This window comes from Sebastes fasciatus, chromosome 16, assembly GCF_043250625.1.
Source record: "Sebastes fasciatus isolate fSebFas1 chromosome 16, fSebFas1.pri, whole genome shotgun sequence".
NCBI lineage: Eukaryota > Metazoa > Chordata > Actinopteri > Perciformes > Sebastidae > Sebastes > Sebastes fasciatus.
The window spans coordinates 24,543,441-24,562,688 of NC_133810.1; the positions used below are offsets into that span (position 1 = coordinate 24,543,441).

Sequence of the window (19,248 nt, forward strand, 5' to 3'; positions counted from 1 at the left end):
TTAAACATTCATACACACAAGAGAGATCTCTGAGGCATTGTTTGATGATACTATTTTATAATACATCTGGCAAAGCCTATTGGAGTCTACTCCCTTTTTTTCTTTTTTCCCCCAAACTACTATCCCTTAATCATTTCCCCCTTCTCATCCCATTGCAGTGATCTCCTGATCTCCTTCTTCCTTGGCTCCTGTCCAAATAGTGTAGTGGTGGTGGTGGAGAGAGAGTCGGGTCAGTGTCACAAGACCGACAGCATGACTACATTTTCCATAGAGGTGTTTCTGCAAGGGACATGCATCCCATTCTTTTTGATTTTCCTATGCAACAGAAAAGCTTGTGACATAATTTCAAGAAAAATATCTTCATAATAGCCATTCTAATATTGAATTGTATAGTATTTTATGTTTAAAAAATGTTAAAAAAGAGGAGAAAGTGTTGCTACAATAAGGCCAGAAGCAAAATAGGCTTCATTTAAATTTAAATTGTATTTAAGTCCCTGTAGGAATGTAATGTTTTTTTTATTCTCAGTGGGGGGAAGTGTGCTGCTGCAAAGAACAGATGGTCAAGTGGCAATAAGACAGCTGATTTTGTAGACAGCTGATCTGAAATCAACGCTCTTTAATGAATATACCTGGACTACGTTATTAGGATTAGCCTAAAGTAGACCATAGGGTCATACCTTTTTTTCACGAGTTGCAGCAGGCCCTTATTCTAATGCCGATGACGCTAGTGGAAGGTGCGTACGGACGTAACGGAGACACAGCGGACGCAAATCGGAGCAGAGGGAGGAGAGAAGACAGCTACGTCACTGAGCTGCGTCAAGCTACAGAGCGGAAGCAGGGAAGAAACCGGAAGTTGCTTAGTTTGAACTTGTGCAAGTAAAATTTGTGATTTGTGTTAATTTCAGTACCCGTTATTCTGGGGGAGCATTTTGCACATTCAAATAGTAGAGAACTCCTCTCTCATATTATACCTCACTTTTGGTTTAGGACGTTGTCTGTCTCGATGGAAATTGAAATCGACAAAGTTTTATTTTGAAACTTTTTTTTCCCAACCGGATATTCGGTGTAAGTCTTTGGTGTCGACTACAACCTCAGCTGTGTGGCAGGCGAAGAATTTATAACACCAGTGGTACGGGAACCCAGAGAAGAACAGGCGGAGAAGAAGACTGTCTGTCTGTCTGTCTGTCGCCGGTTGTTGTTATCACCTAATTATCCGGTAACGTCGTGATGCGATGTGAGAAACCGTGCGAGGCTTGGACAGCGCCGTTAAACCGGTTCAACCGACTGTGGACTTGTCGCCAGCCGCAAAGACTTCACTGACTTCAGATATAAAAAACAACAACCCTGTGATGTTTTGACATCTCCCAGTAAGTAGTAGCTTTACTACCCCTACACAGAGCACACACAGTGGGTTATTATTATTACTGTGTGTTCAGCTAGATGTCAGCTAGCTGTCTCCATGGTAGCCTGATGTGCATGCAAGGTTCGCCTGGCAGAACTAAGTTCGCCTGATCATGTTATTGGGGGGTAGGGGGCACACAAGCTGCTGAATACACATTAAGCAAGCTACATTGTGTAATAACGTGCAGTAGGCTACAAGCTATACTCATAAACTACCCCCTGGCTAATTTACACGCATGCTATAACACTCTATGCAATGGCTAAACCCCCCCACACACAAAATGCCTCAATAAATGAGATGCATGCTCATTTATTGAGTAAATGATGAACCATGGTTGAATAAGATGCAGTGGATAATTGTCTCCAATTATCCTGCATGGGCAAATACCACCCTGCACTTCTTCAACTGTGCACACTTTTTTATTTTTGTTTATGTATTTTAACCCCCCCACACACCTGAGTTATTCTTCTTTCTGTCTCTAACTAACACACTGAACTATGCAAGACACCGAGCCTGCTGCTGGACCAGGATTGAGGTCACTGATCTTAAAGCATAATCCACTATGGCAATTAACCTTTCACCGGTCCGAGATCAGTAGACAAGGTCACCCCTGGGTGCTGTTCTCTCCGTCTCCACACAGCGCGCCGCATTTAAACTAGGGAGTTTTATAGGCTATATACAGTCAGTCAGTGGGATGCATTATCAGTGACAAAAGACAGCCTAACTAGAGTGTGATAAGGAAAGCTTTGAATCCATTTAAGACAGAAGGACTCGTTTATGTCTTACGACATTTGACTTTTCATATATGTAGAAAAAAGTGTATTCAGAGATGACATTTAAAGGAATTATTTGAGTTTGTGCCAATTAGAAAATCTAAATCTACATTTTAAACTCAAATTAATCATCTTATTGGAAAAAATAAAGTTGTCAGTTCCAAAGAATAAGAATAAAGCCTCACAGCTTGTTTCCACATATTAGTCTTGTTGCTCAAGTATAAAGTTGCAGTAAAAAAAAAAACCTGAGGTCCCTCTTTGCTGCAATTTGGCCTTTAATGTTCTTTAAAATGTCCAAAACCATAGCCATGTTTACACTTTGAAGAGTAATTTTTTTTAAACTCTTTAATTATTTACAGAGAGTTATCACCAAACTTCAGCTTATGACTTTGTATGAGCGAGAGACAAGGTGTTGGCTTTACTCTGTCTGTCCTTCAAGCATTCCTGTGACTGTGACCTTTGGAGTGTGTCACGCAGCACAAGGGGGAGGGTACTCGTGCAGCTTGCAGAAATCTGGATAGATACAGTGGAATATGTATTTTAGGGAAGGAAAAGTCAGCGTTAATGATCATACACATGACTTACTACAGAAGAAACAAAACTATTGCCAATATAGAGGTTTTTCTCTGCTTTAATAATCTGTGTGTACAACCAGTTCTCAGACATCATGGTTATTATGAGGCTGTACAATATGTATTGTTGTGACCATTAAAATGACAAATGGCAGGTGGGATCATGAAAAGTGAAATTCTGTGACTGCACTAAAAATACCTTTTCTTACTTTGCAGGTGTCTCGATAACTGCAGACTTCAACCCAAAGCAACGGCACTTCATTGAGCTACCACTGGGAGGCACAAATATATAGGCTTCAAACTCCAGCTCAGCAAACAGGTAATGTTTTCACTTCACCTTTTATGAAATACCGTATGCTACGCTTCAACTATATAGGATTATGTCTGTTATTTGCAAAGTTCATTCTTGCAATGCTGTGATGGACTTTTAGCTGGCGATGTTAACGTCTTCTTTAGAAAAACACTCGTAGCCAAGAGAGGGACGTGGAGGGAATAATAATGCAGCAAATACAATAGAAAAACGGTGTTGGCTTCTCATTTCACATCCAAAATATTACGAGCGGCCAGTGATTGCAGTGTGTATCATTCTGTTGCAATCAAGCAACACATAGGGCATGTTGAAAGGGTTTGTCCTGCAAACCCCAAAAGGATAAACAAGGGACAAATAGTGTATAGAGGGGAGAGAAGATTACTCTATAAATCAATGTGAGAACATTAAAAATCCTGTGTGAGGAGACAGGAGCAGTATCAGTCTGAGGGGCCCAATCAATTCAATTAATTCATCTTTAATGACAGATTCGAAGTCCATTAGAAAACATACAACACAAACAACAATACATACATTCAGATAAAAACTGCCACTTTTTTTATAAAAGACAGTTATACCAATGTTTCCACAGGGGTGACTGGTATCGCATAACACTAAAACAAGGATTCGACAGTAGCATGATAATGGCGTTCTGAGAATCATTTAGCCGGCATATAAATGTATACATCAGGTTTCTCAACAGAGCCTGGAAAGTGGTGACACCTGCATTACAGAACAGCTCGCTTGCACTACACCACCTGGGTTTCTTAAGTGATATCCACATGGAGTCATTGTAGGCAACCTGAAGGTTATGCATGCTCGATGCAATGATTCCATAACTTAAAGTTTATTGTTTTTGGGGGGAAAATAAAAAGCTTTTTGCAGCAATTTCTGTTGAGCAGAATCAAAATGTGTGCCTAACACAATGTAAAGCCAGATGCCTGGAATTAATTTGCATAACAAATGAACACCAATATTGACGATGATACCAGTCATTCATCATTAGGAATATCATCTGTCAGGTAAAGTGAGTTTGGATTCATGGTTAATACACTTGTAGTAAATTAATTTCTGACCTTTGCCAGTCAGCTTATTATAGGCTTATATCAAGTTTACAATTAGGACTGAACATATCCTATTAACCTCTCTTTCTTTTATGGTATTCAAGCCTATATGTAAAAAACAAATAACAAATAACATGTAGTTCATCTGGCAGTTAAACTATGATGAAAACTGCTTTTGTAGGATCACAGTGTCAAACTGTTACCAGAGTGCTCCTTGACCCAGTATGTGTTTTAGCTTCAACCATTAACATCTAGAGAGAGCCGACTGTAGCCCGGCCCATCTCTACACACACACACACACACACACACACACAGCCAACACACAGCCACTAACACAAGCAACACAAGCTAGCAGGCGCTGGCAGTCTGGAAACCAATGTTCCTGACAAACCTGTGCCATCATGGTCTCACACCGTGAAGAGCTGTACTAGTCACCTCTACCAGGTAAGATGCAGCATATAGTCCGGGTTAGAGTGACACAAATAAACCCCCAGCAGGAGAGAGAGAGAGAGAGAGAGAGACAGACAGAGAGACAGAGAGAGAGAGCACCGGTCAGTCAGTCAGGATTAACGCTAGCTGCTACTAGCTTAGTTAGCTAAAGGGTAAGCTAACCTGCAGTATGTGTTCGCTGTTGTGAAGCTAATGCTAAAGCTACTCAAAAACATGCTGGTACACTTGTTTACAGTACACACGACACGGTCCTGTGACGAGTGTAACTGAAATAGACAACGAAAGCACTGTTTAATCTGCTTTGTTATTAATGAGTAATAACCATATAGTTAGCTGTTGTGGATATTTCCTGTACTGAAACCGATGTTCCTCTTTAGCCAGAGGAGATGTCGAAGTGCACATGGTAGAGTTGTACTTGTTGGTCAAAAACCTGAATCACATTGATCTGAGCTCACTGTACTAGTCCTGGTGTTATTGGCTCAGCCATTCCCTGAGCTTGTAAACTCAGCCCCAAGTAAGCTAAACTTTAAACAGACATGGTTTTGCTGCTGTGTGACCCCCCCCTTTGCCTGCTTGTCAAACAGTGCTGTAATCAGGACCAGAGGGGGGCAAACTCCAAAAGAAAGTGTGTGGACTAGCCAGCTACTACAGGATTGGATTATCAGCTGGGAGCAATAAATGTATGATAAAGGGCATACTTGGGTTTGCAATGAGTGAGGTCTTGAAGCCAGGATGTATAAAAAGAAAGTCTTTATCTATAGCTGCCACGCGTCCTTGTATTACATATCGTATTGTGCATATAAAGCACATACTCTGTGTGAGGATTTTGTTTGCATGTTGACTTCCAGGAACTGGATGATAGCATCAATGCAATGAGATCCTCCTTCCTGTTCTTTTTTTTTTCTCTCTCAGTGGATTAACCCAGTTTATACAACTGATATTGAAAAGCTTTGATCGCCCTTCAAATCACATTTTCATGTACATGCACTGACTGAAGGATAGAGGTAAACGTATTTCAACAGATACGTTAAAACACAGTATCCAATAAATGCATACTGTGATGAAGTGTATCTGGATGTTAAGTTGTCAGCAGAGGCCTGTTTATTATATAGGTCTATAAATTAGTAATATATAACATATTTTCATAGTCCTGCAGTCAGGACTGAGCTGTTATTGATTATATGCCATAAACACACAGATTGTTGAGTGGTATTATTGTAGTCAAGACGATAGTTAATATGTTTAGAGTCCGCATAAATAATACAACTCTTATATATAGTCTATACGGTATGTACGATAAACAGGGCCGGCTCTAGACCTTTTGGTGCCCTAGGCAAGATTTGGAGCATATATATATATATTTTTTTTTTAGAGATCAACCGGTGCCCCCCAGATGGGGGCGCCCTAGGCGACCGCCTATCTGGCCTATGCCTTAAGCCGGCCCTGACCATAAAGTAAATACCAAAAGCCTTTTATGAATATTTATTTTAATTAGGTCAGTAACCCATACCAGTTTGTACAGAACATACAACTGCATGTAATGTTGTCGTTGCGGGCAGGGTGAGTGATTGGAGCATTGAACAGATAAGCAATGCATTTTACACATTGCAACACTTTGTACATATACACGCTGTAACAGGATTATCAGCCCGACTGATAAACGAGGAAAAATGGGTTGGTAATAATAGTGCATTGCCAGTATGCACACATGAGAAAATCACAAGTCACTCTCAGGTCTTTTAACCGGATTGGGGCTACTTAGGCTGCAGAGATCGTCCTCGCACAGTGATGTATTAAGTTGGGACAGGAGCACAATCGTTGGAGTGAGGCTCTGCATTAATTTATCCACTGATGAGTTGAAGCCCAGAGACACACACGCTACAATTCATGCCCCATGTTGATCCCTTTTTCCCTTTTCACCCATTTCTGATCCCTTAAGTGCTGTTCATGAAGTCAATTCAACAACAGCAGAATCTACATTTCTATCATCATTTGCTAATTTCTGACAGTGTAATGAAACATGAACAATTAGTCTTTGTCTGGCTAATACAGTATACTGCCTGGGTCCCCTCACAGGGGGGTGATTACAGGAGTGACACACCTACGTTCCAAATTAATTATCATCATTTGGGGCAGGAGAGTGTAGGTCACATTGCTCACACAAATATTCAAATATTTAGGTTGCTTAAAGGAGCGGTGTGTAACATTTGGGGGGATCTATTAGCAGAAATGTAATACCATATTCATAACTATGTTTTCATCAGTGTATAATCACCTGAAACTAAGAATCGTTATGAGCCCTTCATATCTACATAGGGAGCCGGTCCTCAACACGGACTCCGCCATGTTGCTCCGCCATATTTCTACAGTAGACCAGAACAGACAAACCAAACACTGGCTCTAGCAAGAGCCTTTTGCCTTTTTACGTTACCTGAAGGCCACCGTAGTTCTCCGACACGCTTGTGAAACTGCGTTAACGTGAGCAGCAGAGTGCGAAACTGTGGTACCACCAGCCGCTGTTTGACTACAGTTGCTCCTAAAATCGTGTTATTATGGTTATGACGGCCTTGGACGGCGTTACCACGGTTTTGGAAAGGGAGAAGTGAGCGGAGGGGTACTCAGTTGGTTGCAATCTCCAACCACACCACTAGATGCAACCAAATCCTACACACTGTACCTTTTAAATGCAAGACACCACCTGACACAGATGCCCATTTGATGCTACTACATTATACTGTATGTATGTCAAAGAGATCAGACTGTTTTTAGGCTTATTATCTAATTTATAATGGATGCAATGTATGATTGACATTAAGAGCCCTGACATTTGGCGTTTAGAAGTAAGTTACAGGAAGTTCAATTGCAGCTTAAAAGCATGAAACAAAATTACTGTTGGCAGTCTATCTAACCATTCATATTGGCCATTCAGGCATTGCATTTGGTTGTGGAAGGTCATAACCGGACACTCACTTAAGAAATTAAATCTCTTCTTTTAATTGTCATAATGTTCTTACTCCTCCCAAAGTATACAGCATTTGGTAATCAATTCAATTTAATCATAAAACTTGCAGTTAAATTTTTGCATTTTTGGCAATCTTGACCTTAGATACACAACTGAAACTGAGCAATCTAGTGTGTGTCTGTGAGCGGATGTGTGTAAAAGTAGTTGTTTGTTGTTGTCTCTTGAGATTATGAAAATTGCAATGGATTTAATGATAAACGTCAGTGAAGGGTAAGTGATTGTTTGGAAATGTCTTCTGTCCTCTGCAGTGCTGAAATTGTGCCACAGATTTTCCTTTTTTCTCATTTAAGAAGTTACGGTTGTAATACACTATATATTAACTATAATTTTGGACTGATGAGCCTTCTGTGTGCTTGCATTTGGATTTGTAAACAAATGCATGAAGTATCTACCATGCCTGTTTCTGTATTTAAATTGAGAACAATAGACAGCCTTCAGCAGGCAAGCAGGTTGCCGCAGTACTCTTGCCGCCTTATAAGTTATGTGTCTGAATAGGGAAGAGCGGTCACTGTTTATGAGCATAGCGACCTTCATCCTGTCACCTTGGCTATTTTAATGTCTAGAAATGTCACAGACAAAGGCTTCACACTGCGGGGATGATTTGAAGACTGTGGTTTTATTTTAGACGTGAAAGGTTGGTGGTTTGGAGAATCTATGGTGTTTTTGATGGCTTAAAAAGCCTAACTGAGGAAAGAATAGCACAGACTACAGAGGAACTAAGTGCTGCTAAAGAACAAGAGAGGGAACAAGCAGGCTTTTTGTCATGTTAGAATGCTGATAATGCAAAATGACCATGATCTTACATCACCACAGGTTAGTTGGTTGTCACTGGGGGCAGTTTAGCGTATATTGGGTCGGGCTGCAGCTATCGATTTATTTTAGTAATTGAGTATTCTACCGATTATTCCATCGATTAATCTAGTAAACGTATAAAAAATACTTTTGCTATATTAAGGAGCAATAGTAAATATACACATATTTCTCTTAAAATGAACAATCAGTTGGTGATCGGTGATGGTTGGTGAAAAGGCTTGGAGACTGCATCTTAGGCAGAAGTAGGGTCCTGTAAGCCATGATGGCACTTCTTCCACCCTCTCTTTTAGTTGGAAGATGCCACAAAGGGAAAAAATCTGACATTTACAAGTGAATTGCAGTGATCGTAATTCTGAAAATGCTGAAAATGCCTCTGTGCTTAGATATAGGAGTCGATCTGAAATTCCACGTTCATAATCTGACCTGTGCTAGCTGCGTGTTAGCAAAAGTCAGATTTTGCCCTTTTTTTACCAGGTGACATGAAGGTAGTTTAAAATAGAAACATGTGAGGTAAAAGGTTGTATGCCTTTATTTACTTTGTTGTTTATTTTTTCCCCTCTAGACATCATGTCTTCCAGGGATCGTCGGTCAGACGTCTACATAAAGGCAGAACCGAGCAGTCCAGAGGGAGGCGGGGGAGGTCGGATCAGCCCTGGCGGGGCCTCCTCAGACTCGTCTCATAGCGGAGGCGGAGGGGTCAGAGGAGACGGCGTCAAACGTTACTCGCCGCCACTCTACACGCCGGCCCTGCGCTGCCACTTCAAAGACGAGGCTGGGGACGGGCCAGAGGAGGGCTCCGCTGGAAACGGAGCGGGGCGATGCAAGTACGCCCTGAGCACGCTACCGAAGAGGCTGTGCTTAGTATGTGGGGACGTGGCCTCGGGTTACCACTACGGCGTGGCGTCATGCGAGGCCTGCAAAGCATTCTTCAAGAGAACCATCCAAGGTGTGTGCTTAAGTGTCGGCATGGCAGAACAAGCAGTTAATGCTCTCCTCTGATCCCTTCTGTAATGTAACAAGTTGACAGGTTTTACATTCGGAGTACTTCACTCATGTTAAATGTGGAGTCTCTTGTGTGTCACTGACTGCTATTAACCTCCACCCAGGGGTGTAGCACTAAATTCTGGACCCTATACATAGGCATTCTCTATGGGCACCTTCCTGCATCCACAGCTATTCATTCTAGTATCATTGTGGGTCCTCCTCACATGAGGGCCCTGTATGTCCTCCTTTCCCCCCCAGTTCTACACCCTTAACTCCACCTTCTGGGGAAAAAACACCCCAAAGCGGTGGATATAAGGGTCCTTTCCCAGAAAAATTTGAGTTTCAGAGACTTTGTTTCCTGTATTCTGGTGACTTTTAAAGAATGAAAATAACAAAATAATAAGTAACGAACACTGCGACAGCATTTTTATGTTAAATAGGCCTACTTTTAGTTTCACTTTTAATTCTCAGGAAAAGAAATCTGAATAATTCGCAGCTCTCTTCCGCTGGGAAACCACATTTGGTGTAGCTGTATTGTCCTCTGGGTGGAAACAGTAGGGATCATGTACGCTGTACAGTGCCAGAAACAGGGTGAGATAACAAAAAGGAAAAGAAGGTGTGAAAATTTGCAAATTTCCACACTGTGGGACTAAAAAAGGAATATCTTAGCTTATCTAAAAACTTGCCATAAATCGGGAGAAATACGGGACAAGGAAACTGGGAGAGGGCAATGAAAATCAGAAGGGTTGGCAAGTATGCATTAAAAATGACTTTCATTTAACCTTCAACCATGAGAGCACAGTTAGGTAAATTAGTTTAAACTATTAAGATACAGTAAATAGTACAAATATTGAATTTTAATTATATTTTATCACAGTCAATAGGAAGTTTCTCGCATATTTTGAAAATATCTTGTAGAGTTACTTGTCTCTGTGACAAAATACATACATTCTATGTATTCTATTGGAGAGAAACATGATGTTTACTGCACACATAGTGGGGAAAAAGTCTGAGGAATGCAGAATAAGGACCCACATCACATCCTAATAGTGTTATTGTTTAACACGCCTCAGTATATTGCCGCTACAGCCTCCCCATCCGCTTCATGCTGGTCTGTTAAACAAAAAACCATGAACACATTAGCTTGTGCGTAGATGTTTAAACGATCAGAAAGATTTAAGAAATTCAAGAAGGTGGTTTTCGTACACATCAAATGCTCATTCATATTTGTATTTCTTAATAATCTTAACTGTAAATTGATAATTTTCCGTTCTTCCTTAAAGGCAACATTGAATACAGCTGTCCGGCATCGAACGAGTGTGAGATCACCAAGAGGCGCAGAAAGGCTTGTCAAGCATGCCGCTTCACCAAGTGCCTCAAAGTAGGCATGCTGAAAGAGGGTGAGTGTTCAGCTCCATAGCCTCTCTATAATATTATACCTGAAGGGTCTTCGTGCTGATCTTTTAAATATGGTATATGTTTATTCCGTGTTTTCCCAATGTAGGAGTTCGTCTTGACAGGGTCAGAGGTGGACGGCAGAAGTACAAAAGACGCCCCGAAGTGGAGAATGCAACATACCAGAGTGCCCCTCTACCGCTGACAAAGGAGAGTGAAAAAGGTGGGATTTATATTCCTGTCGTGTCATTAGTGTTTTCGTTCTACAAAAGACAACATAGTGTAATACCACTACAATAATCCAGTTGTGCAAATGAAAAGTGGCACAGCATTTCTTTCGGTTTAACTATCAAATGGCAACTATCAGCCAGAGCTACTAACTGCTGTTATCAACTGTTGATCGATTGTGTGCTAGCAAGCTATATGTGACTACCAACAGCAGCACTGTCCAGACAAATAAAAACACATTAATCACAGAACACAAATATAAGCTTCGGGTAGTCGGCTGCAGTTCAGTTTGGGAGGTCCCTTCTGTGCTCTTCTGATTCAGAAGTAGAGATAGAGAGTTCATCTGCTCAGAGTTAAGCCTTTTGTATGCCTCCGTGCCGGCAACAGCTGTGGTCTGAGGTTGTCTGTTCGTCCGTCCCAGTCTCGTGAACGCAGTATCACAAGAACGCCTTGAGGGAATTTCTCAGAATTTGGCACAAACATCCATTTGGACTCAAGGATGAACTGATTAGATTTTGGAGGTCAAAAGGTCAAAGGCACCGTGACCTCACGTCCGCCCAGTTCTCGCGAACGCGATATCTCTGGAACGCCTGGAGGGAATTTCTTCCAATTTGGCACAAACGTCCACTTGGACTCAAGGATGAACTGATTAGACTTTGGTGGTCAAAGGTCACTGTGACCTCACAAAACACATTTTTGTAACTCAAAAATTCATATGCTTATTTTACACAAATGTCTAAGAGGATAAAATAATGATGTGATGACATTTTGGACTGACAGAAATGTAAACTGCAACTTGACTGCTTGGCGGAGACATACAACCACGAGGTGGTAATTCTAGTTTTCCTTTAACCTTGAGCAGCTCAGAGTGCTCCTCCCAAAAATGTGAGACATGCCGGCTGGGTGAAACACAAGGTGCCAAGAGTGTACAAGCAACACAGGAAACACTTCTGTTCCACTTCCATTGGAATTGATTAGAAAACGGCGCCCTCTACTGACAGAAAAATGGATCAGTGCAAGTCCTTTGTTTTTTTTGTGCTAATTTGCACAAATTTAGATGAACTATGAACATAATCTGACTGAGGAGTTAATAGCAAAAACTCAGAACAAATAAGAACACGTGTCTGGTAATAATAATAGGTCTAAAGCCTATATTTGAAATAGGGATATGGGAACCTGCAGCATGAATACAGTGCGGTGTATGGTATAGTTAACACTAGTACAGAGCAGCATGTTGTGTAAAGCAAAATTTAATGTATTAGTTTATGACAGTGTTGATATATATCAGTGCGTCTATGAATGTACATTCCGATTATTTACCTGTGCATCATATTAATCCATTGTTTTGTGTCTACTTTGTGACACAGGTTCCTCCAACATCATTGTGTCCCACCTTCTAGTGGCAGAGCCAGAAAAGTTATTCGCCATGCCTGACCCCCTGCAGCCCGACACAGCCCAGCGCACGCTCACCACCCTCTGTGACCTTGCTGACCGGGAGCTGGTCGTCATCATCGGCTGGGCCAAACACATTCCTGGTAAGAGGTGCAGAGAGGATGAAATAGGGGAGGAGAGGCAGTGATGACATGGCAGCAGTGGAAGAGATGTAAGTCTCACCAGGAAGAAACGTGCTGTGTCATGTTTCCCTCAAGACTGTGGTGTAGCCACAGGTGTGCCAGGGCGTACCTGTGCCACCTCAAAGACGCAGTCGGCACACCTAAAAAATCAGATGCGGAATTAATTTTTCGTTATAGCCTTACGAAAACAAGTTACAATTACTAAACAAAACAACCCGCCACTTTCCATCTGCAATCTTTCTGTATTTCTACTGGTGGAAGTTGGCAACCCTACACGCAAATTTAGCAGGAAAGTCAGGCCATGATTTCTGGATTTACTTTTACAGAGCTAGAATACTGACTTTTAGAAATGGTCTGTGTGAACCTGATTCTGATGGCAGAAAAGCCTAATTGATTTGTACAACAAAATGTCGTGCTGACATTTCAGCTGAACTGATGCAGTGCTTAACTGCATTACAAGCTAGAGTTGGGTCACCTGCTTCCATTATTTGGCTACTATAAAAGACATGGGACCTGTGCAGCAATGTGAACCTGTTGCCAGTTTGCCTCCTCTTCATTTAAACCCCTCCTCTCTCTCTCTCTCTGTCTTTCCATCTGTCTGTTCTTCCGCAGGCTTCCTGTCGCTGTCCCTAGCGGACCAGATGTCCGTGCTGCAGTCGGTGTGGCTGGAGGTGCTGGTGCTGGGCGTAGCGTACCGCTCGCTCGGCTGCGAGGACGAGGTGGTGTTCGCGGAGGATTTTGTCCTTGACGAGGAGATGTCACGTGTTGCTGGACTGACAGAGCTAAATGCAGCAATTAGTCAACTCGCTCGCCGTTTCCGGGCGCTAAACGTGGACCGGGAGGAATTTGTCATGCTAAAAGCCATCGCACTCACTAACTCAGGTACTTACACTTGTGTAGTTGAGCAGAAGCAGACATACTGATTGTTTGACAAAGCACTATTTACTTGCATCTCATAGAACTGGTATCAAACTAGGGTTCACCAGTGGTATTATTGATCATATGAGGGTTTCCTGCATTAAGGGGCAGTGCTCACCAACCTCTGCTAACAAATTTCATGGGAAACATTACACCAAACTAAGTGGATTATTCATAGTGTAAATGAAAAACAACTCTGTTTCCGGTTTATTAGGGACATTATTAGCTAGTTTATAGCTAAAACTAATGGCTTCTAATACAGCGGCCCTGCAATGAAATTTGACACCATGAAGGTTCTAATGTTCAGTTTTTGTGTCCATTAAACTTTATGATCATTTTGGAGGCAGCAGTTTGTGCTGCTGCTAAATTGTATTATATTATACTCAGAGGTAATATTTAATATACCCTCAGTTATATAATCGCAACATAATGAAATGCAGTTCAACAGCACCACAAACCACAGCCATCAAAATGACCCTTTGATGCGTATGATCATACCAGCGTGATTATTCCAGCAAACTAATCTGAACACTCTGAGGTGGTGGTGTACTGTCATATCGAAGTCAGATTGATCTTTGGAAATCTCTTCTTATTAAGTTTGAATAATTATACACACAACTAAAATTCAAATGTTCTCCGAAATACAGTTTGCAGGTGTTTTTTAAAATGATCATTAATTTTATTTATTATTTATTATTTATTAATTTTGTTTTATTTCTTTATTTATTACTGACTGACTTTCAAATTCGCCGGAAGATCACTTTTATTTTGAAGTCAGTTCTTGGTCACTTTTATTTTGAAGCCAGTTCTTCTGGCTTCTTCCGTCACCTTTTCCATCCTCAACACGTATAAACTCGCTTTGGCGTTTCACTTCTTCCGCTCTCTCCAGGCTCTTTCCCTGTTGCCTGCTTCCCTCCAGATACAAAAACACACACGCCCCATACGATCATCCATGCTCATACGCCACACATACTCCGAAGCGAAACGACAAAGCGGGTCTCATGCTACGCCATTGTACTCTATATAACAATATACTACATCTCACATAGTTTAATAGTTGTTGCAAGGTCACCAGTCGTAACCTTCTATGTAGTCTTCCCTTAGAGGTTCACTCAAGATTACTGTCAACAGTAGATCATACAACATGTCCTGCTTCCACTACAGATCCACTGTTTGTTTTGTAAATAAAGGCTGCCATTAGTTTGTATTTGTGGTAAGGTGCTGGGCAACACACACTTTCTTTGTGCGACAAAAGCTGAGAAAATGTAAACCCCCTACACAGTGCCTTACCTTGTGCTCCCTGCTGTTCTGTCAGACTCCGTTTACATCGAGGACATGGAGGCCGTGCAGAAGCTGCGGGACCTTCTCCACCAGGCCCTGCTGGAGTTGGAATGTCAGCGGCGCCCCGACGACCCCCAGCGGGCGGGACGCCTCCTTTTAACATTGCCTCTCCTCCGACAGACTGCTGGCCGTGCTCTTACCACCTTCTACAGCATCAAGACCCGCGGTGGTGTACCCATGCACAAACTATTTCTGGAGATGCTGGAAGCCATGATGGACTCCCCCTAGAGCAGAAAAGCAGCAGTAAATAGGATGCAGAGAAAGACCCAACAGAGATCTAGTCTTCGAGAGTGGATGAGTTGTGAGAAATGAAAGATTTTATTAGAGAATTAATAATGAGGAAAATGGTCTTTTTTCCCTTTTTCCATAGGCTGTACATGAAGAAAGGAAAATAATATGAGAAAATAAAAAGCTGATGTAATCATGTCCCCAAGTGGGAATTTACAGTAAGAGGTAACTGCCACACTTCAGTAAAAGGCTCCCAGATGTGAAAACACGAATTAACATGAATGCCAGAATAGTCTCATGGTGTGTTCCATCACAGCATCGATGTGCAGTTGCATAACCACTGAAGAACAACATTTAGGTACACAAGAAACAGACTGCAAACGTGGCTTTTGAACTTTTAAAAAAAATAATGCAACATCTACTCATGAAAGCCATAATAACATATCCGGCAAAAAGACTTGAGGGTCCAGCATAGGGTCAGATTAACATACACACGGAGTGCTTGTATTTACTATAGTTTAGTGTGCCGTTGTAGGCAAATTCATAGGAATTACTTGCAATATGTTAAAAAGCAATATAACGACTTGATTATTGTCTGTCACATTTAAAATGTGGATTAAATGGTTAAGACATCTAGCTGTGCGTGTATATCGGTAGTTCTCCACTCTCAGGACCCCCTGAGAGCTGACAGTAGAGACTGGTTTGCCAGGGGAGTTCATTTAAAAACCTGGTAATGGAGAAAACCAGCACTTTTGGGGTTAAATACTGGAGTAGGGAACCACTGATGTACATAGTAGGTGCAGGATTCTTTATAAAAGGTTGTGCAATTGATTTGTAGTCCAGGAGAAGTGCATATGTGTGCTCATAGAAAGCGCTACTTGGAAGGTAATATATACAGTGTTGTATGTGGATCCTATTGGCACACAAAAAAACTAGCTTCCATACAAGCAAGCGTGTGCGTTCGTGTGCAGTCTAAACCAGTGAGCCACACTGAGATCAGGGAAGAACGTCTTCGACGTTAAAGCGCGGCAACAACGGTGGTCAGAGAAGAAATGCCTCATCTGCTTTTTTATACTGTCCTCCTCTAGATCGAACCACTATTTTTAACTTCAGCAGCTGTGCTGATTAAAAAAATAACGGTGTGACCTATTTGATTTGTGGGCTATAACACTAATCCATGTAACTGATAGGCGATGGTGAGATTTTGCTGCATTTTCCGCAGTCGTTGCATAAAAGAGCTCCATTGTTCCGATGAGAGATCCCTCCTTTGCGTTTCGTACATCTGTTGAACTTTAACTTGCAAGTGCCCGTAACGGGCTCAGGATGCAACATATGCAACATCTGCCTTTAGGATGTTGAAGCCTTGTCTGGCAACATCCTGAAAGTCCCACTCATTGTTCAGCAGGTTACAGTAGAAACCATCATGATAGTAAGCTTCACATGCAATGCAAAGGCTACAGTATCTGATGTCAAAATCAGATATAGTATTTAGTGGCCAAAGGGCCATGAATCTTTCAGCCATGTACAGTTCCATTTAAATAAACAGAAACATGCAATTTATAGATAATAAAGCCAGCAAAATGTGATACAAATTCCCCATTACAATTATATTTGTGCAGCTTACAGTGTTCTGAAATTTGTAAAGACTTGAAACTTGCTTTTTTTCATACATTTTCCTTTCTAGGATTTAAGGGTATTTTATTTACATTGTGACACTGTTGTGGGTTTGGTATTGAAACGAAGCTTTCCATTCAGGATATTATGATTTTTTTTTTTTTTTTTATGTAAGCAGTTGTGTGTTTTCTGAAGCTGATTGCCATTTTAGGGATCAATTTTACATGGCTCTATAGATTTAGCATCATGGTGAGGCTACAGAGGGCTACCTCAGGAGGCAGAGTGAAGCCAGACGGCCAAATAACTGTGGAGACAAAATGTAATTCTTGATCTTTTTGATTTGTCAACTTAAATTTGAACATTTGGGTTTGCAGAAACACCTGAGATCATTTATTTTTTTGTTTTTCATAACATACGTGGCTCATTAATCAAGATGCCCCATGGTACTGTACAAAGTGTCTCACAGTGGTGGGGGCAAGCCTGCAGTTGGTATGGTTTCACACAAAACACTGGAGGTCATTTACAGCTGTTCATAAGTTACAACTTACATATTTCTGTCATCTAGCAAACAATTAAATCTAGATGCCTGGGTCGAGTTCTTCATATTAACTTGGTTCATTTACACGACGGTAGCTTTTTCATTAGCATACAACTATGTTTTAGGTACGTTGGGTAAGGACGAAGGCAGGGTCATTTGCAGTGTCACTGTTAAAATTATACAGTCATTTGTAGGTTTATTAAATATGTGCGCATTAATATAAAATGAGCAATACAATAAAATTACCAAACCTCACACATTTCCTTGTATAGCCACAGTGTACATTTAACATTGCCAGTTATAATGAAGAAATAGCTACTAAACGTTATATTATTTAGAAGTTCAAATAAATGTTTGTATTTTGAAAGACTATTTAAATGATTAAATTCTATTTTTTACTCAATTTACTGTTGTTTGTTGACACTGCTTTATTTTTTTGCGTGTGATATTGGCTGTGAATTTCTGTGTGTAGTTTTTTTTTTTTTTTTTTTCATTTAGATAAAAACAGTTTGATGTCCTTGTCTAAACATGTCCACATTAAAAAAAATCACTGTGAAAAAAGTGAGATCTTCCACTGTCTGACACAAACGGGGAGTGGATTATTGTAGGTGCTTTGTGTTGTGTAATAAATGGACACACCACCACCACATATCATTGGTCTCATCTCTCCCTGTGTGTATATTTATTTATGTGTGTATTAGATGGGAACCCATCATAGGGGCAGTGTGATGAAGACTACTGTTGAAACTGTCAATTTCATTATTATTATTCATGATATTTTGACCATGCAGTGCACATATCACATTAGGACATACTCTTAACTGATGATGAGGAACACTTGTGCAAAACCTTAATGCTGGACAGACTACACATGTAGTTCCTGAGCATGAGAAATGAATACTCAAGAATGAAACAATCCATGGATGTTAGTAACGGATTGCATACCTGACCATATTGCCATTATAAACAATGCCTCGGTGCGTTTGTGTATTCATTTCTTTAACCTTTGTGGCTACATTTTTCTGTCATGTCTGTCTGTGTAGTGTTGCCAAAGAGTCTGCATGAGCTAAAGTATTACAGGCTCAGAATTTGCCAACAAGGGTTTGCAATTTTGACCAATTTTACAATTGCTAATATTGTGACAGTATTTTTCATCACATTGCCACCACTTCAATGCAATTTCCCTTGCTTCATATTTAAAGGAACAGTGTGTAACATTTCGGGGCATCTATTAGCAGAAATGGAATATAGTATTAATTTCTTTTCATTAGTGTATAATCCCCTGAAACTAAGAATCGTTATGTTTTCATTAGCTTAGAATGAGCCCTTCATATCTACATAGGGAGCAGGTCTTCTTCACGAAGTCTGCCATGTTGCTCCGCCATGTTTCTACAGTAGCCCAGAACGGTCAAAACAAACACTGACTCTAGAGAGAGCCTTTCACATTTTTAAAGTTACCTGAAGGCCACGAACAAGGCCAAGTTCTCCGACAAGCTTGTGAAACTACAGTAACGTGAGATGCAGAGTGCAAAGCTGGTACCGCCAGCCAGTAGTTGAGTTATAATGGTAAGGATGACCTCTGCGCGAGGCAAACAGCGTTTCCACGGTTTCAGAGTCGGCGGCTCACGTCAACCGCAGTCTTGAAAAGGAGGTGAGCGGAGGGGTACTCGGTTGCAATCTGCAACCACACCAATAGATGCCACCAAATCCTACGCACTGTACCTTTAAGTACAATTTTGACATGCATTTTTATGTTACCTTATATTTCTACTCCACTACAATTAAGAAGGAAATATTGTAAAATAAAAATATTGTTTTTACTCCACCACATTTATTTGACACTTAGTTACTTTTACATTAAAAAACATATTATAGGCCTATATGATATGATCTATGCTCATCTACTTAGTATAAAAAGGTATCTACAATTGGCTCCACAATAACAACAATATTAAAATGTTCTGTGTGTTAATGATAAAACAGAATAATATAATATTCTATCATAATATAACACTGAATCGAGCC

The 19,248-nt window shown here is 40.8% G+C and overlaps 1 protein-coding gene across 2 annotated transcripts; it reads left to right on the forward strand.

Annotated features, from left to right (window-relative positions):
* The first annotated feature begins 1,117 nt into the window (after positions 1–1,117).
* Positions 1,118–17,626, forward strand: esrra (estrogen-related receptor alpha). Of its 2 annotated transcripts, XM_074610357.1 has the most exons (8): positions 1,118–1,367; positions 2,964–3,066; positions 8,966–9,349; positions 10,671–10,787; positions 10,892–11,005; positions 12,378–12,545; positions 13,197–13,466; positions 14,818–17,626. In XM_074610357.1, the coding sequence occupies exons 3-8, from the start codon at positions 8,971–8,973 to the stop codon at positions 15,069–15,071; spliced, it is 1,302 nt and encodes a 433-aa protein (XP_074466458.1). In that variant the 5' UTR covers positions 1,118–1,367; positions 2,964–3,066; positions 8,966–8,970; the 3' UTR covers positions 15,072–17,626. The 2 variants fall into 2 exon arrangements, with proteins under 2 accessions (XP_074466458.1, XP_074466459.1); XM_074610358.1 differs by lacking the exons at positions 1,118–1,367; positions 2,964–3,066 and adding an exon at positions 4,423–4,562.
* The last annotated feature ends 1,622 nt before the right edge of the window (positions 17,627–19,248 follow it).

Bases quoted from the DNA above. Each gene is read 5' to 3' on its own strand.
- esrra (XM_074610357.1), top strand. From the start codon at position 8,971: ATGTCTTCCAGGGATCGTCGGTCAGACGTCTACATAAAGGCAGAACCG. The intron at 11,006-12,377 runs GTGGGATTTATA...TTTGTGACACAG, and splicing joins GACAAAGGAGAGTGAAAAAG to GTTCCTCCAACATCATTGTG. The intron at 12,546-13,196 runs GTAAGAGGTGCA...GTTCTTCCGCAG, and splicing joins CTGGGCCAAACACATTCCTG to GCTTCCTGTCGCTGTCCCTA.